Raw genomic sequence first — 25,656 nt, forward strand, 5'->3', positions numbered from 1 at the left:
ATCAAAATAATGTAATCCAGGGACAAAGACCAGACATGGAAAACAGACAAACACAACAAAGAATATTAAATAATCAAAATAATAAATACTAAGTAACAAAAGTAAACAAGCAACTCAGACTCCACCAAAAACTGGGAGCATGGACCAGGTGCATTGGTAGGGTAAGTGTCCTCAGCTTTTCTAGAAACACCCACCAAGTTTTTGGGTTTTTAATCTTTCAGGATCAAAATACCTTATGTCGCCAGTTTCTGCCAGGAACTTCCCTACAGTGTCACCCTAATCAATGCAGCACTGCAATACAAAGCACTCCAGTGTCATCCTAATCCATACAACACTGCAATACAAAGCACTCCAGTGTCACCCTAATCCATACAGCACTGCAATACATAGCACTCCACTGTCACGCTAATCAACACAGCACTTCAATACAAAGCACTTCGGTGTCATCCTAATCCATACAACACTCAAGTATTTTTTCCTATTCTTTTTACATATTTTTTTAACTTTGGTGGGTGGTGATTAACCAAAGAAAAGGTTGTGAAAATAATAAAACAAGAATAACAAGTTCTTATTTCTTTTTAATATTGGTTTACAAAAATATGTCAATTTATTTATAAATACTAGAAAATAAAAAAAATATGCTACAAAATGATGTCAAGAAACAGTTAAATGAGAATAATTAAAAAAAAATAAAAGAACAGCGTTCCAATGTCCCCCACGTAAAAGATACATTTCAAACTTTAAATTCACTGAAATTTTCTATGTACAAGGGCAATAACTTCTGTAAAAATCAGTCAACCATAACAAAAGTCGAACTTAATCTGCAACTTCTCATAGTAAGACTACATACAAAAGACAAAATCGATTGGTAAAAGCACTACAAAAAAAGTGTGGAAAACTTTAAATTCACTGAAATTGTCTAAGTTCAAGGGTGATAACTACTGTAAAAATCATTCAACCATAACCAAAGTTTAACTTAATCTGGAACTCATCATAATAAGGCTACAAACCAAAAACAAACTAGGTAATTTGGTAGGAGCATTACAAAAAAAGTGTAGAAAACCCGGATAGCCAGCATTGACAAAAACTACACAATGTTCTTAGTCCTAGGTTCTCAGACAAAACTACCTTCAGTACATTTCTAGAAATAAAAAAAAAATTAAATAAATTAAAGCAACAATACAATAGAGAAAATTTCAATGAGACAAGGTCATTGTCATCTGCAGAAAATTATCACAGATATCCTGGTAAAAAATGATATATTCATCTCAAATTCATTGAATATCATAGCATAAAAAGATATATACATGCCTCAAACATACACACAGATGTACATTGAATATCATAGCATTTAAAAATATATACACATCTCATACATACCCGTACATGTACACTGAATATCATAGCATGTAAAAATATATACACACCCCATATAAACCTGTACATGTACATTGAATATCATAGCATGTAAAAATATTTGATAAAAAACACAACCATTATACAAGTGGAAAGTCAAAAAATATTATTATGTGATATAAGCCAATAGTGAACCATATATAGTTGACATCTTAACACTACTTATATATATGTACAGATGAGCAACTGAAAGATCTCTGTTGAAATCAAAAATAGCTTATTTTAGAGAAACAGGCCATAAAATTATACATATATACTTGAAAAAAATATAAAAACTACATAGTTGGATTAAGAATCTATTTGTGGCCCATAACGAGAGTTAGTATAAACCCATAACATTTAAGTTCTACAGTACACGTATATACATATTAAAATATGTGAATAAATACCATATATGTATTGTAGTTAAAGATTAATTGCAATTGGTAATTTCATTTGGTTACAAAATTCATTATTCCACAGCATATTTAAGTGTCCACTCTGCAGCATTCTTATCAAACAAGTCTTTGTCATTGAGGTATTCAGTAGCTATCTCCTGCTCAGCAGGGTTGTCTGCATTGGGGAATAATAGCAAAGACTGGATCGCTTGTAAAACTAAAATAAACCAATTATGATGTATGTACTGCCGGCATTGAAAGATTCTTAAAATGATAGTATGAAACCAAATATTAAAACTGATCTATAAATAACTTGTATTCCTTCCTGTTATTCCAGGATTATAACATTTGTTCTGGTGTTTCATAGAGGTAACTGACAGAAAGCTTAAATTGATCAAGTTGATTTAAAAATGATGTCAGAAGTAAAGTCTCAAATCAATTAAACTAAAAAAAAATGACCCAAAAATAAAAAATATTTTCCTTACCACTAAATTTCATGAAAATGCACCAATCTTAGGAAACCATTTTCAGACAAAAATGCAAAAGAAGGAGTGATGAAAAGCCAAATTCTACAGCCACATAAAGATAATCAGGCAAGCACTGTTTATAAAACACTGAAAATGAATATGCCATAAAAAAGAACTCTTCTGAATCATGAGCAACTGACCTACATTCAACAATAAGCAGAGCAGTCAGTACAACATCCAAGTATTTATCAATAATCAACTGCAATCCCAACAGGTCTACATTGTTCTCACTATAAAGAAATTTGCCTTAATCCATGCTGCACTAACTACAGAACTCATGAAGTATTCCTTACTGTTGCTCTTCCTGTGTTATAAATGCTACTGACTAGCTCTAAACTCTAATCAGAAGTCTAAAATATATATTCTCATTGTTGAACATGGAGCCAATCTAGTAAGACATGTAGAACACCTTCAGAATGTAAAAGTCAGCAATACAACAATCCCCTTATGTTATCTTCAGCAGACCAACTGATGAAACCATCGTCTGACACAACAACCATAGCCCTGAAAATGGCTCTACCTCTAATGTGGCCTTACAGTGTAGGAAACTACTTCAGTCCTGCAAGAACTACCAGGCTTTGGTACAAAATGTGGTCAATACCAACAAAACTTCACAGAAAGCTTGATGGATGTATGTCCTACAGAAGACCATTAGATCTGTATTAGAGATAGATAACCAAGGCTAACACAAAAAAGATTTTGTCAGAATCTTCAACACTAGTTTCCTATTCACTTTATTCTATTGGCATCCTACATATGTAGAATGTTTGATAATTTGTATTGGTTTGTGAGTCCTACATGTATACCACAATAACTGTTATAGGAATAGTTTGATTTTATACTCACTGTAACCTATAGAAAATGAAGGTTTCCACTCTGTCAAGAAGTCAGCACAGATCTTCCCCTCTACTGATATATTTGGATGGTAGATTTTGGTTTGAAATAAAATCTGAAAAATATAGTTCCATTCGGTGAAAATAAACACATGTGACACTGGTAGTAGTAAGGAATAAAAATCTGTAATGAGAAAAGATATGGCGAATATGCCATAGAGACAACAACCCCAACAGGATGAAAAGGTCAGCCAAAGGCCACCAATTAGTCTTACAATGAACGAGGAGGAAATCCTTATACCATAGGACAGGCTGCAGCTGGCCCCAAAGCATCATTATTCACAGATACAGCGAAGGAGTTGCCACTTATTACTGAAGTAACACAAAAAATAAACTAAAAGTGAAAACGAAACAAGACATACAGAGGCCAGAAATTCCTGACTTGGGACTGGCTCAAAAAAATGTGGCCAAGTTAAAGTCCTATAGTGTGATCACAACCCTCCCCTTTTAAAATCTGGCCACTGTGGAAAATATTTACACAATTCAACACACTTAAAAAACAGTTTAAAAAGGTTTGAGTCCCTTGTTACAACAAACATAAAGAAACTGAATATAAATTTCACAAATGTACAAGGACTACTAGCAGTTTCACTGACATGTCAGCTCCAGACCTGTATAAACTTACTAAATGTAGAATCCATCATCATGATTATGTTTCAAATATGCATGTTCATGTATGTTATACATTGTTATTTATAACTGCTCATATGACGTTCTGTACAATGGGCTTTGACCATTTATTGTTGATGAGTTTGAGCCAATAAAATACTGAATATTGAATTTGAAGATTGAACTAAACAAATTTTATTACAATCCTCTAGAATAGTGTGTAATCTAGTGACTGGTATTGAACATAATTTGGTTAAGAGTTGATGACGTCCATTGTTTTTTAGAAATTGTAATGAGGTTTGAAATTAGTATTATTATTTCAATGTTTCGATTTATTGTGATTTACTTTGTGTCAATGAGAACTTGTGTTATGCATTGGTTTAGAAACTATATTGAAAATGTTGACCAAATCTGTTTTTGAGATGTTTCTAATTCCCATGATATTGTCGTTAACAGTGAAAGGATAAATTATATTTCATATTATTTAACACACAAGCACAAGTTAAACTTGAAAAAATGTTTTATAACTTCTATACCTATAACATTAATAACAAAAGTGTACACAACATATTTTAGAAGTAATCTACAACTGTCAAAAAGAAGATTTGAAATCTGAAATTCATATAGTCCTGTTCCTAAATGTATTATGCAGTGCTAGTATTAATTTTCTTTAAAAAAAATTGCCACTTCTATTTGAATTAAGATATTTTATACCATGATCCAGCTAAATACCAACACCAATGAACATTAAAATATTGAAACTTTCATTCACATCTCATTATTTGCCATAAGTTATTGCTAGCTTGAACTGCACTAGATATCTATTTACAGCATATTTTCATTTCCAAACAAAAATCTGTTCTGATAAAATATGGCTGTAGTAACATGTTTTGTGAAGGAAGAAACCATGCATACATGTAGAATACTGTATAAAGAAGCAATAAGCAAAATTTTCAGGAATATACTAACTGCATTCTTTACATCTTAAATAAAATCATCTTGACAATTAATGACCTAGATTTTAAATTTAGCAAAACCTCAAGACAGGTTTGACTGAGCTTTAGACAACATTTATTCAGTTACAGTGTGCACTTATTTTTTCATTTAAAAAGTTATAGTTAATATTCATACCTTAGGTGGTTTGAAAGGGAAGTCTGTGGTGAAATCAAGTCTAATCCAAAACCTTCCACAGTTGTATGGAGTCTCAGCCTTAAATAACAGAATTAAGATATACATATATATATATATATATATAGTAGTTATTGTATATCACTTAAGTAGCTAGCCTGGGTTGTTATTGTATATCAGTGAAGTAGTTAGCCTGGGTTGTTATTGTATATCAGTGAAGTAGTTAGCTTGGATTGCTATTGTATATCAGTGAAGTAGTGTAATGAAGTTGATTTATGGTCAGATGACAATTATACTGTTGTCAATTGTGTTCAAATTTAGACAAATTATATGATGCTTTTATTTGCAATTCACATATTTGGTGAGGTCTCAGAATTGTCAGTTCAGGACATGGAGTTTAACAGGAAAATATGTTGAATCTGCTCAGGTAAGCGTTTTATTTCTGTTTGTGACCGTGTAGATATTTCTGTCGTTGTATGGCGTGTCGGACAGGCCTTTAGTTTAAATTCTCACGTGGTGGGTCAGTTTATCGTTTAAATTCCATTTTTGAGTGAACATTTAATTATTTTGGGTTAATTTATTTGTTTCAGGGGTTTTTCCTATCCAGTTTTGTGCTCCGTTTTGAAGGAAACAACGTAAATATTGTCAAATGCTATCGTCCTAGTTTTTGACACAGATCTACCTAAATACTGTATGTTAATGTCAGTTTTGTACGGTGAACAACGACCCATATTTCCGTAATTTAGCGGATGGTGTAATATTTATAGTCAGCGATAGATGGTGTTAATTTAGCTGGGATGTTGTATTAATATATCCTACAGTTCCATTTGTTACACAGTGAAATTTGCTGAAATTAGTTTTCCGTCGGTGTATATGGTGAAATGTTGAAGTATTGTTTGGACGTTCAGCACAAGAATTGTGTAAATTATTTCTGAAATTTATATTGACCGAAAAGTGTGTATTGGTCAATTTGAATGATAAATTGGGTTGATTTATATGAGAAATGAAAATTATAGTGTGCCATGCAAATTAGAAAATGAATATATATTAAAATAGTGAAATTTAGTTTGAATTTATATTGAAAGTCTACAGAAATCGTTGCGTCCTCGATTTTGACTGTTGATTATGGTGTACCGTAGGAGCTATGGTGAGAGATGATGATTGAATAGATCTATTAGATTTTACTTCTAATTTTTAGTTTGATTACTGTGTGTGAATTGTGACTTTTGTTTGCTTACATACTTTCATTTGCATGTCCATTTATTTATGTTCATTTGCATGTTGTATACAAATGTTTAGTTTGTTTGATTTGTTCAGTTTATTTAGTTTTAGTAAAATATTATTTTTACTTTTGTCTCTATGAATGCTGGCCGACTGACAATCCGACTATCCTACGGTATTGAGTAATCTTTTGGCGAGAGTCTCGCGCTAAGCGATAGACATCATCTAGATACCATTCAGTTAATTGTGTTTTATAAGGATTAAATAAAAAATAGAGTTACATATGATACTTTGCTCATTTTGTTTCAATAAATGTTATCTTGAGTAACCCACTGAGCATACTCTATTAAGGGTTTATACTCAGTGAGAAGTTTCTATTAAGGGTTTATACTCAGTGGGAAGTTTCTATTAAGGGTTTATACTCAGTGAGAAGTTTCTATTAAGGGTTTATACTCAGTGAGAAGTTTCTATTAAGGGTTTAGGTAAAACCTATTGAGTTGATTTTGATTTAGTTAGATTATTTTGAGTATAGAGAATAGTTATATCATTGTGTTTATATAAATAAGTTTTACTGTTCTTATGTTAAGGACAGTTTAACTTAAGAGTGAATGAAGATCCCTAAAAGAACCCATTGAGAAATTTAGAAATGAGAAACAATATGTTTTAGTATAAACGCTCGGTACACATGACAGTAGCTAGCTTGGGTCGTTTATCAGTCAAGTAGCTAGCCTGGGTTGTTTATCAGTCAAGTAGCTAGCCTGGGTTGTTATTGTATATCAGTGAAGTAGTTAGCTTGGGTTGATATTATATATCAGTGAAGTACCTAGCCTGGGTTGTTATTGTATATCAGTGAAGTACCTAGCTTGTGTTGTTATTGTATATCAATGAAGTAGTTAGCTTGGATCATTATTGTATATCAGTGAAGTAACTAGCTTAGGTTGTTATTGTATATCACTGAAGTAATTAGCCTGGGTTGTTATTGTATATCAGTGAAGTACCTAGCCTGGGTTGTTATTGTATATCAGTGAAGTAACTAGCTAAGGTTGTTATTGTATATCAGTGAAGTACCTAGCCTGGGTTGTTATTGTATATCAGTGAAGTAACTGGCCTGGGTTGTTATTGTATATCAGTGAAGTACCTAGCTTGGGTTGTTATTGTATATCAGTGAAGTACCTAGCTTGGGTTGTTATTGTATATCAGTGAAGTACCTAGCCTGGGTTGTTATTGTATATCAGTGAAGTACCTAGCTTGGGTTGTTATTGTATATCAGTGAAGTAACTAGCCTGGGTTGTTATTGTTTATCATTGAAGTAACTAGCTTGGGTTGTCCACTTTATAAAGATAAAATAAGATAATAAAGGTTCTCAAAATAAACCATTATGAGAAATTTCTGACAAAATACCCTACAACAGTTCAGAAGGACTTTATTTTCGTAATATTGTTAGGCAGAAACATTGAAGAGATTTAAACAAATGATATTAGTAGTAGACAGTCTCAATGTAAAGACCTTTGTCAAAAATTAGAACTTCTCGATATAGTGACCAACATCTGAGGATAAAGTCCAATATACCAATAACTTATACTTACAGGTCCAACTATTGATGCTTGCCAATGTAACACTGAAAGAGAAAACTTTGTTCATGAAAAATGTGAAAATGTTTCAAATTCTTTCATCAAAATACAAAATGCCTTATAAGTTTTGTGTGTCACTGATTTATCAACCATTTTTTTATATATACAATTAATTCACTCTTATCTAATCCACTGGAGAGAAATTATACATATGTAACTATCATAACAAACTTCAAGACCATTATGTCTAGACAAGATATGCCTACCACAATCAAAAGAAAATAAGTAAGGAATTGGAGACCCAAAAAGTTGGTTGTCCCTTAACCATCCCTGTTAAATTCCTGTTTGTCACAAGATCAATCCTGAAAGTTTTATAAAAATCTATCAAATGGTTTACAGAGAGTTGTAGATACAAAATTGGTACCTCTTACAATCTATCCAATTCAAAACCCAAGTGACATCAATGATAACATGAAAATCCATTCAGATAATAAATCATAACAGCAGATGTACTGGTACCTAATAATCATTCCTAGTAAGTTTCATAAAAAGCTATTCAGTGGTTTAGAAGGATTTAAGGATACAAATGTGTGACATGGGATGAACTGACATCCTAATCACCATATACATGTCCTATCATGGTTTTAAGCATGGGTATGAAAAAACTATATGTATAAACATTGATTTTGTTTTTAAATAAAACAAACTGTCTAATTCTTGTGAGAATTTCCTTGTCATTCATTGAAGACCCATGGGTGTCCTTGAACTGGCATTTTTCACCACAGTGGGGTTGTTTTCTCTATGATATATTCACCACATCCATTTTCCTTATATGTCTAATACAAATGTACCAGCACTTACAATCATCCTCCAAAGGGCCTGCAGTAAATCCATAATCTCCTGGGATCTCTTGCCATAGGTCTTGAAATTGCTGAAAACCAAATTAATAGAATTGTTTTTAAAAATCCTTAAATAGACAAAAGACAGTCTGTATCATGTGACTGTCTCTATATAGTTATGACAATATACAATATTATACAGAACACAGACATAAAGTCATAGCATAAGCAAAATCAATAGAAGGGAGATAACTGTATTTATATTTAAGTTTGTTAATTACACAAAAACTGTACATTATTCTTTAATTGACTGAAACAAAAATAAAAATAAGTATGATTGTGTATCTTAACTGCAAGAAATACACGGGAAATAATATTGACTTAGTTTCATGATAAGTCATATAGTACTGATTAGTGTCCTTTATCTAGTATACACAACAATTATTGACAAATTACACAGAAGAGAATGGCGATAATAAGGTTACCTCAAACAGGTAGGATCATATGTTATATAATAATTCACAGTATCATGGGACCAGACTTACAAGCTCTATAATAATTTACAGCATCATGCAACCAGACTTACAACTCTATAATAATTCACAGTATCATGTGACCAAATTGACAAGCTCTATAATAATTCACAGTATCATGCAACCAGATTTACAAGCTCAATAATAATTCACAGTATCATGTGACCAGACTTACAAGCTCTATAATAATTCACAGTAACATGTGACCAGATTTACAAGCTCTATAATAATCACAGTATCATGCAACCAGATTTATAAGCTCTATAATAATTCACAGTATCATGTGACCACTTAGTTCTGTACTTCACAGTATCATATGACCAGACTTAGTTCTGTAATAATTCATAGTATCATGTGACCAGACTTAGTTTTGTAATAAGACCACAAGATCATGTGAGAAGACTACAAGATTTTTAAACAATTACAAGCTTTATAATCAGGATCATGTGAGAAGACTATAAGGTTTTTAAACAATTACAAGCTCTATAATCAGTATCATGTGAAGATAACTCCAAGCTCTATAATCACATTAATCATGATCATTTGATGTGAATTACAAGCTCTATAATAAGACCCCAAATTTGATACAAACCCATGATGTTTTCTAAAGACTTAGTGCATTCTGTTGGACACCCCACACTAACATGCATTATTGATCATCCTTTCATGTTTTTAAAGGCTTAGTTTCTTATGTAGGACACTTCACACACATGAATGCTCATTCTTCATGTTTTTAAAAGGCTTAGTTTCTTACTTTCTTTTCTCATCCTTTCATGAGCAAATTAGATTCAGTAAACTTCCAGTTTGGTGGGCATGCAAGAAGGGTGAAGCATATATTGTACAGAAATATTTTATATACTTGACATCTTAGAAAAGAATGGTTGGTAAACAAATTCATGGCAGTTTCTAACATGCAGAAGACAATATTGTCTGATGTACTATATTCAGTAACAATAATCAATCACACAAGTCATTCTAATAATTTAATGAACTTAAGTTACAAAGTCTGTTTGCTATTTGTTACATAATAAACCTAGGAAGTACCAACACTTACATGTACTATTGCAACTTAAAACATTGTAGGCAATTGTTTGTAAAAGCTTAAAATTAGGGAATTTTCAGTCTGGGCAGGAGATGGTATATTTAAAGGTTATATATATATATATATATATAGGTTACAGACCACCAATTCAACCAATGAGCATTTGGAACGTACACAAAAATAGTCCTACGCAGAAATTACCCCTGTTCCTCATAGTGCTGTGAAAAAAGTTCTCATCTTATTTAAAAAAAATTAAACAGTTTCTGAAAGGAAAAACATTTCTGTATATTTTATAGGTGCATTTTGCTTCTTGTGATGTGAAGCCTAATCTCCATAATGATTTCTAAATATACCCCTATCTTGTGAAAACACTGGGATTTCCCATGCTATTTATAGACACTTCACTTCCATTGACCAGTACTGCACTGCAAGTCTGCTAACCTCACATGCCATTCTGAGGATTGTGAGCTGACATATGTAGAATCATGCTGATATATAGTCCTCTGCAGGTTAAAGTTAAGGTGAAGTCCAGAGAAGCCACTGAATATTGTGAAATTTGCATAGAAGCCTATGGGAAGTGGAATTAGTGGTTTCTAGCCTATATACACATGTATGAAGAAAGTTTGTAAACACTGTAGCACAAAATATGATCTACAGTTATTTAATTTCAAAATCATTACAAACCAGCCTTGGTGAGTTTGTTATGAAGTTGATATTCTGTGATATTCAAGTTTCCCAAGTTATAAAACCTCATGATTTGTTTGGAATATTTAATTGCTGGACATTCCACATCTGCCATGGAGAAAATTTTAGCAATCATCTGTCTATGATGACAACAGTTATTACCAGCAAACAATGTGGAAATAAATAGCATGATTAGACTGACAAAATTGTAGCATTGCCACCTACATCAACCCAAGACGGCTCAGTGAAGAACAGACACAAAATTATAGCATTGCCACCTGTAGGATCAACTTTAGACGGCTCAGTGAAGAACAGACACAAAATTATAGCATTGCCACCTACATCAACCCAAGACGGCTCAGTGAAGAACAGACACAAAGTTATAGCATTGCCACCTGTAGGATCAATCCTAGACAGCTCAGTGAAGAACAGACACAAAATTATAGCATTGCCACCTACATGTAGGATCAACCCTAGATGGCTCAGTGAAGAACAGACACAAAATTATAGCATTACCACCTACATGTAGGATAAACTCTAGACGGCTCGGTGAAGAACAAATTTGGCTAAGGAATCAATCCTTTAGTCAATTTAGTTGTTACTAAAATTCATTCTGCTTTTGCATATGAAAACAAATTGTGGTTTCCAAAGCTAAAAATGAAATTGCCAGAACCCAAAAATCAGAAAACTGCCCATGACTGTAATACAGTTCCTGCATGGTAAGGATTAAAATTTTCAAAACGAAACACTTTTTATCAGTTTGAATGTTCCTGCCAATTTTGCTTGGTTAAAATCACTGCTCTTCACCTCTCGTCTTTTTACCACAATATATTGATGATAGGATGGAGATTTTATCTGATAATCATATTAAATGGAACATGCTTAGCACATTTAATGCTTTTCGCCACATTTCTGCAAGAACTTCATTCCCTAAATGCCAATTTATTACTAAACATCCAAAAAGGAGTCCCTCAAATCTTCAGTTCATTTGAAGACTAGATCTTAATTTTATTTGCAGAAATAATAGAATATCATTGAGTTGAATAATTACCAGAAACATATTGACAGGTTATAGCGAGCACCGCAAAGCGGTGTGAGCTCTATGATTATTATGTGTACTTTCTTAATTTCCCTTAAGGTTCCGCCATATACCGGTACTAAAACAAAAAAAGTCATGTCCCAGAAGTAACAAAAGGTGACTATCCTTACGGAGAAAGTTCATCATTTCCTTCAATCAAACAAATAAAAAATATAGGTTAAGATTACCTTTCAGTAAAAGTTTTCAAAGCTTTTTCTATTTTTTTTTTTGTACTTATTTAAAGAAGTGAATGTGATGCTTTTAAAAACTTCGGGAAACATGGATGTACGTACATGTATCTCCGCTGTTCCACTGCTGCAGTTGTCAAGAACCTAACCCGCCTTGGAAAAAAATATATCTCAGATTGTATTATCCAAATCGAAGCATAGCTTTTCTAAGATAGGAAAGGCAATCATTCTCTTCTTTGCAGCTGTTGCGTCTGAATTTTGCTTATGTTACATGATATGTGTAAAATATTCCAACCATCCATGAAGAACTGTAATATTTCTGGTATCTGTACAGATTGATCTGACCAGCAAAAAATGAATGTTCCTAGAGCAGGGTTAAAAATGTGAAAGAGTATTCAAGGGAACCAAGGTTATAGTATTTTGAAGTGCTAGACCATTTTGAAAGCAAGGGGAAAGGAGGTATGGGATTAGCATTTTGGTAAAAAAAAATTTTTACAAGTAACTCATTCATCGAAAAAGAACTCCCCCATTATTTAACAAGGCAGATTTTCAAATAAAAATATTGGTTTCACTTGCCGCTTAAAAGTTAAATATAAATAAAAATATCGCAATTGCGAAGCAAAAATTTTCAATTGACCCCCCTCCCTTTTGCAATGTCCTTTATATTTTTATGAGTCTCGCACAGACGGTACATGTATGGTAAAGCTCACTGTGTTCACTGATTTAGGCATTGCCTACTCCATATTAAAAGATGTACAGAATGATATAAAAGGAATTACATTTGAACGTTTTTTGTGTAGTGTTCAGAAACAGTAGAGAAGTTCCAGGCATGAACTGGCGACATAAGGTTTTTTCATAAATAAAAAAACCCAAAATATTGTGCTTGTGAAACAAATTCTAATCAGACCCCCCCTTTTTTTGTCTTTTGGGCATAAGGGGTTTTAATGTCCTTGGCTATTCTTACGAGTCTGACACAGACAGTGCAGGTATGGTAAAGCTCATGGTGGTCACTGATACATGTATAGGCAAGCCTACTCAATATTATTGGCTGTTTGGGTGTACAGGAACAACGCAGCCCACACAAACAAGTTCCCCAAATACTAGTTGGACCTAGGACGTCACCAAACTTATGAAAATTAAGTGACATATCTACTGATTAGGCCTCTCCAGCTCATAATTGATAAAACATGTCTCATATTATTATAACTTGTCACAAAGAAACAAAAACACAACAATGAATGCTTACGTCTATGAACTTATATTTGGAACACATTATTTCACTTCCTACCAGCGAGTGAGTGATTATAAAGAAGATTTTTGTTAAAGGCATTTTTAAGAAGTTGTCTCTGTACGTACCTTGTTTATGATTCTAAGTGCCATTTTTCTCAACGATTACGCATTTCTTTGTGTCCAATTTCTAATTTTTCTTTCCGTCTTCAATTGGATTACCTCCCTTTCCATAATTACGTACAACGAATATTCCCGAGGAGTTCTGAAAAGGAATAAATTTCCCCTTTTCTGTCTTTGAAAGATCATTCCAATCATCATGGAAATTGTAAATCGACTTGTAACCTCTGCATTGCCAAGTTATTTGAGTGGCCTTCCTATTCCTAAGTCTATCCTGGGATTCTTCAAGCTTTCGGGTAAAAATGTCGAATTATGAACAAGTTCATAGCAGAATTCACTGTATAAGACCATGCATTCTCATGCTATTGTATTGGACAAAAGAACTAAACTAAATCTCTTTCGGAACTCGGCGCTAAAGATTTTGTTTGTATTTTGACTACCACCGAATTCCACAAAATACCTTACTTCAATACATTTGATATCTTATAGCAAAAAAAATGAAAAAAATGTAACTTATCACTTGTATATATCTTTGCACTAATTATAAATTTTTATTTTACCCACATGCGCCTCCTAGTATTCTTCAACAGATTGAAGTTAAGGAGTAATCCATAGATGTAGATGTTCTATGTGTTAAAAAATAAAAGAAAAGCCTCCAGCTGCAGCACTGAATCCCAAATTAAACTAGACACTGTAGTTGAACGATGTATTACAGTAATTTCCCTACTGTTCTAGTGAAGGAGCCACACAATAAGATAAGATAAGAAAACTTTATTGTGATTCGGTGGGAGTTAATAGAAAACATGAGCTCTTAGGAGCTTTTAACTGAATATAGTTGGGTAAAAGAGCCTGAAAATTGCAAGTCTGGAATGAGAGCAGAGTTGGGTCTGATGTTAATCAATGTAATTGATTAAATTACAATTAATTTGTTGTATGATTAAATTAAATTAATGATTACAGCATTTCTGAAGGTAATTGATTAAATTAATAATTACATTGGAAAGTAATCATGATTACATCTGATCATTATGAATTTACAAATAACTATGAATTAATTGAAAGGTTTGGAACATTTTGCATATGTTATATGTATTTTTCATAAGTCATTAAATTCTTTGAATTTAATAGATAATATTATTTTTTTTAAAGTAGTAGAACATCAACCATCACCAATTTATGAAACCATATAGATCTATAAAATATATACAAGTTCAATATAACAATTTGTGACTTAAACTTGAATTTTTAAGAACCATTGCACATGATCATCATCAATCTTTGAAATGTTTTAAATTTAAGTCTGCATTGGTCCAGTCATAATATTTCCCTCCTATGCTGAAAAGTCTTTCTACTGTAGCAGATGATGCATGAATGAAAAAATATTCCGAAGCTAGATTGGACAGTTGAGGATAAAACTTTGTTTAGATTTTCAGACTTATAACAGATCACATTCCATAACTTCCAGTGGCTCATTTAAGTAGTCTGCTACTTGACAACCAACTGCAGAATCATGACACTTTCTTTCCACAATAACATTGAACATTCACTGTACACAAATATAGCTTAAAATCATGAAATGAACTCACTTTGTATTTTGGAAGTTGATCAGGGCATTTGCAATGAGGATAAAATTGAATATACCCTTGGGGTTTACTTATGTACTTCTTATTAAATTCGTTAAAACAGCTGTATAGAATCTTTTGATAGCTCTTACAAACATTGTTCATCAGAATGATTAGATTTTTTTTTCTTTTTGGTATTGCATTAACACTTTGTAATAATGTTTCCATTGTAATCATAATGTAATCAGAATTACAGGGTATTTGGAGAAGTAATTGATTAAATTAAATTACATATATTCAGATTTTTGGCTGATTAAAAAATACAATGATTACTTGAAGAAATGTAATCAATTACAGCTGATTTACAATTACAATTACAATTACCCTATCTCTGAATGAGGGCAAGGATTTTTATATAGTATTTGAAAAAAATTGAATCTAATACATTACCATTACAGTTTACATTGTATTGAAGTCCGTGAGGTGACCTCTGGATGACTAATTTGATACAGTATAGTGAGGAGAAGATTTCTCATAATTCTTTATTTCAACTGTACAAATCCCAGTGGGGGGACTTATAATGTTAAGATAAGGAATGTGTGCCAAATTCAGGTTAGGATTTCATCTCCGAAATTGACATTTCAGGTCTACATTTTCATATTTTCTGGATATTTTGGGTATAAATTTTCTTATTTTATAGAAAATTCACATATTTCTGGTTGACTTTGGGACTACTTTCAAAAAATGAGTTTAGCAGATTGAAATCATTAAATGATTTACCACACTTTGATGATTCTGGGTCAGATATTTCGTCTCCTTGGTAACACATGCCCTGGACAATTTTGCATAGATCTAGGATTTTGAAATTCATAATTTGATAGTCAAGTTAACCTCCTAGGTACAAATCGTGTTTATGCTTCAAGTCACAAGACAAGTGCCGAGCATACTCAGTTTGTCTAGCAATGTCAAAGGTTTCACTATCAGTCCAAGCAATTGTAGAAGTATGGAGTTTGGATGTACAAATTCTGGTATTGATTTGATTAGAAGTATTTGATGGTGATACTTGTGTTTATTTATCAGATTCATCATTTGTCAAGTGATTGTCGAGCAGTAAGGAGTAATATATTCAATTTCATTTGCAAGAAAAATTGAGTTGAAGCAAGGCATTCCCAATCTGTGATTACCCTTTTCATGTTTATATACTAGTCAGGCTGCGTATTTGATAGTGGGAATAAGCCCCTTTGGTCTCAATTGGGAATTTCACTGCTGAAATTTTGGAATTTTTTAGCATTTTCTCTTTGGGAATGGGCCCCAATTTTGCCCTAAAATGAAGGTCAGAAAATCACTGATTTCATAAAATATTTGTATATCTATTTTATATAATGTTGTGGAACTACAAAGTTTAGGACTAGGATTAGTACTAGACCAGTCAAAAGCCTTGTAGCTAATACTGGCAAAATAAATGTTTTCTTAAATTTGTGTAAAATTGGAAATGTAATTGTAGTATATATCAACAATTTAATAAGCAAGTTACAGTGCATGACCTTGAAAAAATGTTCACAAAAAAATTCATTAGACTGTTTCGTTGCTAAGTCAAATTTCTTAGCAGGCTCGGCAAGTATGTACATAAGGAAATGTGACAGTTTCCCATTAAAATTTGAGAAGTGTTCAATAAGTGTTTTACAGGAAATTGTTGCATTTTCTATGTGGAAGTATTTCCTGAGGCTGTTCTGAAATACTGTAAAGTATGAAGGTCTATTCATATAGGCTATTATTGAATATGGCTCCTTTTTTGCTGGTAGTCAATCAGGAATAGTACGTGGGCTGAGATAACCCCCCCTCCCCCCCCGGTGCACCCCCCCCCCCACTCATCAACCAAAATATGATTTTCAGGTACCCTTATATCTCCCATTTCAGAATATTTTTGTCGCCAAAAATTCACTGAAGCTTTTTTGTATTTTTTTGCTACTTTTTATACCTTGTTGAGGCAAAAATCAATTTTTTGAGTATTTTGATTCTACAGATTTCTTCTTTCTTCAAAACGAAGTAAACTTACATATGTATGTATTATCATGTAGCCCAATATCTCAGCTTTACAATGGTACCAATACTGTTGCAATAACACTTAGGGTTTTAGGGTAAAATGATTGAAATGTACCCCTACCCTGCCAAAAAATTGCTTAAATTGGCATATTTTTCAATGTCAAAACCCTTAGAGTATTTATGCTTCGGTAAAAAATGGCTTATTTGGTATTTTCTATGTAGTATTATCACAATTTATACTTCTGGTGTTCTTTTGATAAATTTTGTCAATTTAGGTAGTCAGAATTTATCCAAAAATGCAAAAAATAGGATTTTCGAATTTTCCGTAAAAGTCAGATAAATTCTACTCTACAAGTTATTGCTTAACTGAAACGTCTCAAATTTGGTATCAATCGATAGATAATTGTATTTTCTACATAAATAAACACAAAAAACTAATTTTCAAGAAAGATTTTTCAAAAAATTGTATAAATATTACCCCTACCCCTAGAAAACTGGTCACTGTATCAAATAGAATTCACATTCACATCATACCAAGAGTGTAGAACTCATATTTTAGGCATTCATAATTAAGATAAAGGTGTACAAAACATATCTGATTAATTCAGGCACTTAGTGTTTCCTTTTAGGGTGACAATTACTATCACCCGTTATTGTCTTTTTTTTTCTTCAGAATTCCGTAGTTTAAACAAGCTTTTATGTGATACAGCACATTAATATTATGTCTAAGTTTCAAAGTCTACGCAATAGATATTTGAACTTTTTCATATGATGTTAGGTGGGAAAATGCCACCCCTACCCATTTTTTCAGTTTCAATGTAACAATAATGAGTTTTTCTTAAAAAAGGGGAATTTTCGGAATTTAATATTTTCTTCAATTTCAAATATAATTGTCAATTTTTTTTAATACCGTACTTCAAACAAGCTTTTGTATTTTCAAACACAATTATTTAGTGTCTTAGCTTTCTAATGAATCCTAGTAATAAATATTTGAACTTTTCTAAGACCAATTAGGTGAAAAATTGCCACCCCTACCCATGAGAAGAATACCTCAACATGGACCAAAATGTTAATTTTAAGCATATAATCAATGCAAAAAAAAACATGTTGGGTACTCTTGTTTTATATATCGATGTATTAAACACATCTTCTCATTTCAGGTGAGTATATTTCAGTTTGAAGCTGACAATAATGAGTTTTTCATAAAATGGAGACTTTTCAGAATTTCATATGTTCTTCCATCTGACATGTAATGGGTATTGTTTTTAAAGTTACCTACTTCAAACAAGCTTTTGTGTATTCAGACACATTTATGGAGCAACTTACCTTTCTAATGAGCCAAGACAATGCACAATTAAATGTTCTTCAGGCCATTTAAGCGAAAGAATGGTACCCCCTAACCACTATAATCTGCCCCAATGTGGAAGAAAATGATCGTTTATAGCATACACGAATAGTACACAATGCCTACATTGCATTTATTATGCAGATCTTGTATCAATCATATTGTCAAGAAAATTTGCTTTTAGAAGAAGACAAAATATTACAAAAGGAAGTTTAAGAATAAAACAGATTTTCAAGCATGTTAGAAGGTAAATCGTATTATGTTTAAGATATCACAGTTTTAACATTTGACTTTGTTTGCTATCATTATTTTTATACATATAAGGATAAGAGTTCAAAGAAGCAGCTACGATGAATGACTGGCATATATGTATCCAACACCATTTTAAAAATGCTAATCTAACATATACGAATTGTGGGTTTTTTACGGAAATTTTAGTGGGTATGAGGTACCATCCTTTCGCTTAAATGGCCTGGAATACGTTAAAGTATGCATTGTCTTGGCTCGTTAGAAATGTAAGTTGCTCCATAAATATGTCTGAATACACAAAAGCTTGTTTGAAGTAGGTAACTTGAAAAACAATACCCATTACATGTGAGATGGAAGAAAATACGAAATTCCGAAAATTCCCCATTTTACGAAAAACTCATTATTGTCAGCTTCAAACTGAATTATTCTCGCCTGAAATGAGAACATATGTTTAATACATCAATATATAAAACACAAGTACCCAACATGTTTTTTTTGCATCGATTATATGCTTAAAATTAACATTTTGGTCCATGTTGAGATATTCTTCTCATGGGTAGGGGTGGCAATTTTTCACCTAATTCGTTTTGGAAAAGTTCAAATATTTATTACTAGGGTTCACTATATAAATGTGTTTGAAAATAGAAAGCTTGTTTGAAGTATAGTATTTGAAAAAAATTGACAATTATTTGTGAAATTGAAGAAAATATTAAATTCAAAAAATTCCCCTTTTATGAAAAACTCATTATTGTTACATTGAAACTGAAAAAATGGCACCTGAAATGAGAAGATATGTTAGATACATCCCTAATTCAAACAAAAGAACCCAACATGTCTATTGTACACTCTTTATTTGCCAAAAAATAACATTTAAGTTCATATTGAGGCATTTTTTTTCATTAGTAGGGTGGCATTTTCCCACCTAACATGGCATGAAAATGTTCAAATATTTATTGCATCATTTTGAAGATTAGACATTTTCTTATTTTGCTGTATCACATAAAAGTTAGTTTAAACTACGGAATTCTGAAAAAAAAGACAATAAAGGGTGATATAGAAGAAAATTCTGAAATTTCCCATTTTTCCGATTTTATAGTAATTGTCTCCCTAAAAGGAAACACTAAGTGCCTGAATTAATCAGATATGTTTTGTACATCTTTATTTTAATTATGAATGCTTAAAATATGAGTTCTACACTCTTGGTATGATGTGAATGAGAATTCTGTTTGATACTGTGACTAGTTTTCTAGGGATAAGGGTAATATTTTTACCATTTTTTTTTAAATCTTTCTTGAAAATTAGTTTTTTGTGTTTATTTATGTAGAAAATACAAATATCTATTGATTAATACCAAATTTGAGACGTTTCAGTTGAGCAATTTCTTGTAGAGTAGAATTTATCTGACTTTTATGGAAAATTCAAAAATCTCATTTTTTGCATTTTTGGATAAATTCTGACCACGAAAATCAGCAAAATTCATCAAAAGAACCCCGGAATTATAAATTGTGATAATACTAAACAGAAAATACCAAATAAGCCATTTTTTACTGAAGCATAAAAACTCTTGGGGTTTTGACATTGGAAATATGCCAATTTAAGCAATTTTTCAGTTGGGTATGGGTACATTATTTTCATTTTACCCTAAACTCTAAGTGTTACCTCAACTGTTTTGGTACCATTGGAAAGCTGAGACATTTGACTACTTGATAATACCTAAATATGTTTAGTTTGTTCACACATACTATCCCAGGAAGACTTAGACGGTCAAATAATTGAGTCGCAAAAATCTTTGCTTTTTGACCCAGTGGGGTATAAATATAGGCTTATACTGAAAAAGAATTTGAGAATATTCTTTGAGGACAAATTGATTTGGTAATGGGAGGTATAAAGGTATCTAAAAATCACCATGAAGTTGATGAGTGGGGGTGCGCACATCGGACCCTCCTAGCCCATGGACTAGAAGGCTTTTTTTTTCTGGACTTGCTGTATTCACTGACCCAAGAATTCAAGAAGAAAGAAATATCTATATTTTCCTAATCATCTAACCAAAACACAGAGCAGGGTTCTCAATGTAAATCTCACTCTATCCAAAATCTTGTTTCTATTTCTCACCTATCTTTTTCATGCCCACTGTCACATAGGTCCATAAGGACTTCCCTCCACAGACTTGAATACCATGTTCCATCAATTAGTTGTGCTAGATAGATATACCAGCTATAGCTTAGTAAGTAAACTGACAGTACTATGTTAGTGGTCCTCAATTCCTGGCTAGTATTGTTGTGAATTATGTCGTGTATTGTGCTCTACTGTTATATATTTATTGCAGGTGGTGAGTGGTTGGCCCTGGTTCCTTTTGTTGGAACAGTATCACTGATAACCTATGTAACAGTTAAAGCATTCCAACCCAAAGTTCCAGAGGAGAAAAAACCAGTTGTAAATCTTAAAATACAGAAGGAATCCAATAAAGTTGTTAATATAATAGATGTAGAAGACATTGGAGAGAAAGTTTCTTACTGCAGATGTTGGAGGTCCAAACGAGTAAGTATCATATCGTAGATGTTGGAAGTCAAAACATGGAGGTCAAAACAAAGGAAGTATCATATCATAGATGTTGAAGGTCCAAATGAGTAAGTATCATACTGCATATGCTAGAGGTCCAAACGAGTAAGTAATCACACTTTATATGTGCAGTGTGATTACTTACTCCTTTGGACCTCCAACATCTACAATATGATACTTCCTTGGAGGTCCAAAAGAGAACGGTATCATACTGCAGATATTGAAAGTACAATGGAGTAAAGATGTTGGAGGTCAAAACGAGTAAGGTATCCTACTGCAGATGTTGGAGACCCAAATGAGTAAGTATTATACTGCAGATATTGGAGGTCCAAAGGAGATTAAATATCTTACTGTAGATGTTTGAATCCAAAGAAGTAAGTATCATACTGCAGATGTTTTAGTCCAAACAAGGTCCAAATATCATACTTCAGATTTTTTAGATCCGAATTGTTAAAAATCAGCAGCAGATAGAGGGGATAGGGAATGTATCACACTGGTCAAATTAAGTTCTTTAGACATATAAATCCTAATACTGTAAATAGAGAAATTATTGCAATAAAATGCCATTAACTTATACTCATAATTAGTAAAGAGTGATTAAGGGAACCAAGATTCTAGTAGAAATCAAAAAATGTAATCCAGGGACAAAGACCAGACATGGAAAACAGACAATCACAACCAAGAACATAAAGTAACTCAAATAATACAAACAAAAGTAAATGAGCAATTTAGACTCCAGTAAAAACTGGGAGCATGGACCAGGTGCGCCAGTAGGGTATCCTCTGCTGTTCTAGAAGCACCCACTGAGTTGCTCATAAAAAGTCAAGTTCAGGGTAGACGAAAGAGGAAAGGAAAACTATAACACGATGAACAAATCTGAATGACAAGTCATCTCAATTTTTATAACGTTTGGTCAATAGTTTTCCTTTATCATCGATCTCTAAGTGTAGGTCAAGATATGAGGCTGACTTCACATTGTCTGTAGTATACTTTATCTCAAGTTCTTAGGGGTAGATGTGATGTATTAAATCCCGGAAACTAGAATTGTTTAAAGATAATACGTCATCTATATAGCGGAAACTGAGATTAAGGGAGTAAACTTGCTTCTAGAATTTTACCATTATTGCTGGGGGTGTGCACAGGGTTGCAAAAAAAATATAATCTCAGTTCTGACTAAAATTACATAATTTTAATAAGATTAATATAAATGCACACAATAATTCTGAATTTACAGTGCATAATATCAATAACAAGAAAGACCTATGGAAGATTGCCATGAATCTCCTCTTGTGAAAGGACAGCTTGACATAGATATTACAAAATACAGCTTACTATCAATAGAATATGAGTACATATATCATTTTAATTATTTTGGTCATTCTTATGTTCAATTGTCAATTGATAAATGATTATATATATTATTTATTTCAGTTTCCTCTTTGTGATGGTTCCCACAACAAACACAACGAGGACACTGGTGACAATGTTGGACCACTTGTTATCAAGAAGAAAAGCAACTAAACACAAGCTCTGTACTATTGATAGGTTGTCACTGAGATTCGATGTCAATTTCTGATGTAGTTTTTTTATTTGAATGATTGTTTTAAGAGATTTGGTGTTGAATGGGAATTCATGAATAATCATGACATTATACAACTGTTTTGTGTAAACTTTCATGCATTGCAGAGAGGCAAACTTAAAAGTTATGAACACAATTATATGCATACCAACCAGAATATGCATGACATTAATTTGTTGATAAATAACCTATAGAATTAAACAGAGTGTTTATATTACTTTAACTGAGATATTGTTTAACCTGTTGATGTATATGTATTTTTGTAAGTCACATTTTGTAAAATAAATAATTAGCAGCTTATCAGTTGATCTAGTGATGGTTTTATACACCAAGAACTTTGAGACGACACAACTTGGATTCATTTTTATCAACATTCCAAGGCTTTGTTTGATCCACACCGATTATTATCAATTTTATATGTACATTTTCTAATTTCATTTCTAATATTCATGCTGTGTTTGGCTTAAATGGCCTGAAGGGTCATGTGAGTTATTGCCATCACTATGAGTCCGGCATCATCATCTATGAACTTTTTCAAAATCTTCTCTTCTGAATCTACCGGACAGATTGTAACCAAACTTTGCTTGAATGTTTGTTTTTGATCTGTCGTAAAACATGGCCACCTTTAAAGAGTAATCAAGGGAACCAAGGTCCTAGCAGAAATCAAAAGAAAGCAATCCAGGGACAAAGACCAAGCATGGAAAACAGACATACACAACAAAGAACATTAAGTAACTTAAATAATACATACAAAGTAACAAAAGCAAATGGGCAACTTGGGCTCCACTAAAAACTGGAAGCATGGATCAGGTGTAACAGCAAGGTAAGCATCCTCTGCTTTTCTAGAAACACCCACCGAGTTGCTCTTTAGAAGTGAAGTCCAGGGTAGACGAAAGAGGAAAGGAAAACTATGATACAATGAACAAATCAGTTTTCATAGTGCAGATGGATACATCATAGCGATCCACGAGTTCATGATGGCGACAATTAAACTTCTGTAGTGATGTATTCAATCTTGTAGCAACATAACCCTGTTCCAGAAGCCTAACAGTAAGAAGTCTAGTGCGATACAAAAAGTCATAGTTATGGCTAGCTCTGGCATAATGTAGGAGTTGTGATATGAACACTCCATACGCAGGTGCTGAAGGGATGTTGTCACAGATGAAAGGAAAGTTGACAATTCTGAATGAATAGTCATCACGTTTGTCGTAAAGTTTGGTCAATAGTTTTCCTTTACCATCGATCTCTAAGTGTAGGTCAAGATATGAGGCTGACTTCACAGTGTCTGTAGTATCTTTTATCTCAAGTTCTTTGCGGGAAGATGCGATGTATCAAGTCCCTAAAACTAGGAAAGTAGACCATAAGTATTAAGTTGAAGATTTTGAACTTAAAAATTTTTTATATATTGAAGTATTTTGAAAATACCTCAAAAATTTTCAGAAACAACTGTTGACCGATATTGGAGTTATTGCCCCTTAAATGGAATTTATTGCAAATTTAGATTCCTAACTTTCAAAATCTTCTCATCTGAAATTATTGCATTTCATACAATAAAATTCCTAAGGATACATTTAACAATCCATGGATGGGTATTTTTGATCCGGCAAAACATGGCCACCATTACTAAAAATAAACCATAGGGGTCGAATTGAAGATTTTGGAAATAATTCGAAAATTGACCTGCATGGTGAGACAGATCTATGCCAATTTTTTTAAGAAGATCTCTTGATCGATGTTGGAGTTATTGCCCTTGAAGAGTCAGATATGACTATGGGAGATTTATTCTGTAATATGAAAACTGGATGGAAAACTAAGATGTTCTTTATTAATTACTAGTAAAATATTTTTTATGACAATAGAGTCAAGAGTTCAATTTGGAGTTAATGCTTTAGAAGGCAAAAAAGACTATTTTTGACCAGGCTCTCTATAGCCTTTAGTTTTGTGCATATTTATGTGAAAAAAAATTTTACACTGCAGCAAGACCTTGTGTTCTTTCCATACAAAAAGCTCTATCAATATTATAAAGATTAGTAAGAGTGCTTTTTTGTCAATTTTGCACACGAAAATGACAAATTTTCCAATAAATAGGGGTGGTTCCAACCCCCTGCATCCATCTCTGGATACACCACTAGACAAAACTAAAATTGAATAAAAATCAAATTTCCGAAAAACATTTTAAAAATCATTGAATATAGGTTAGCCATCATGTCATTTTTTTAATGTGCACAAATAATCAGTTGGAAATATCATGTAATAATGAAGAAATTGACAAAATATTATTTGGGCACGGACAAAGGTTGGTACGGGTACGAGTTAGACATTTCTGTATGTACCCTGCTGCGTGTTGATAGTTGCAGTGTCTATGGAATAAATGTATAAGACGATCTACTTCTTGAATTTTACGTACTTTTCCCACTAAGTTCAAAACATTTTGAAACTCGTGGCTTGGGTTTTGCATAATTTTTATTGTATTTATATATTTCCTTTTATTTTTACTTATTTTTTTATAGCTTCTGAACTGTTTATCAGTTTTTGTGTTGAAATATACCGGAAATAACGGTTAACTCGAATAACCGAAAACCTCGGTATTAACCCAAAACCATATGTATATATCCGAAAATCTCAATAAAATACATTTTTATGTGGTATACCTGCTCATTATGTTATTAAAATATCCTTGAAATAAGTTCTTCATGAAAAAAAAAATGATTTTTTTATTACTATTCCTTGAAATAAGTATCACCCTGTATTTTAAGGTAATGCTATCTACAAAGCACGGAAAACTCGATACTCACCCAACAAATTAACTAGACCGTTGCATAGGCTCATTCGTAAGGGATATAGCTATGATATTGTTGTCAAATCG

General features: G+C 32.5%; 2 protein-coding genes across 3 annotated transcripts; one reads left to right on the forward strand and one right to left on the reverse strand.

Moving 5' to 3' along the window:
- Positions 1-560: 560 nt before the first annotated feature.
- Positions 561-13,602, reverse strand: LOC148618349 (ubiquitin-conjugating enzyme E2 D2B-like). Its single transcript, XM_088577139.1, has 6 exons — positions 13,463-13,602; positions 8,604-8,673; positions 7,758-7,789; positions 4,954-5,031; positions 3,167-3,269; positions 561-2,010 (listed from the first exon to the last, which is right to left on the reverse strand). Exons 1-6 carry the CDS (start codon positions 13,484-13,486, stop codon positions 1,868-1,870), a joined length of 450 nt encoding a protein of 149 aa, XP_088433265.1. The 5' UTR covers positions 13,487-13,602; the 3' UTR covers positions 561-1,867.
- LOC148618350 (CDGSH iron-sulfur domain-containing protein 2 homolog B-like) lies at positions 8,920-23,090 on the forward strand. Of its 2 annotated transcripts, none has more exons than XM_088577142.1 (3): positions 8,920-9,075; positions 20,979-21,190; positions 22,643-23,090. In XM_088577142.1, exons 1-3 carry the CDS (start codon positions 9,048-9,050, stop codon positions 22,730-22,732), a joined length of 330 nt encoding a protein of 109 aa, XP_088433268.1. In that variant the 5' UTR covers positions 8,920-9,047; the 3' UTR covers positions 22,733-23,090. The 2 variants fall into 2 exon arrangements, with proteins under 2 accessions (XP_088433268.1, XP_088433266.1); XM_088577140.1 differs by lacking the exon at positions 8,920-9,075 and adding an exon at positions 13,609-13,749.
- The last annotated feature ends 2,566 nt before the right edge of the window (positions 23,091-25,656 follow it).

The sequence above is a fragment of the Perna viridis genome, chromosome 4, assembly GCF_037379345.1.
Source record: "Perna viridis isolate PV_CMFRI_1.1 ecotype Kerala chromosome 4, ASM3737934v1, whole genome shotgun sequence".
In the NCBI taxonomy this organism is placed as follows: domain Eukaryota; kingdom Metazoa; phylum Mollusca; class Bivalvia; order Mytilida; family Mytilidae; genus Perna; species Perna viridis.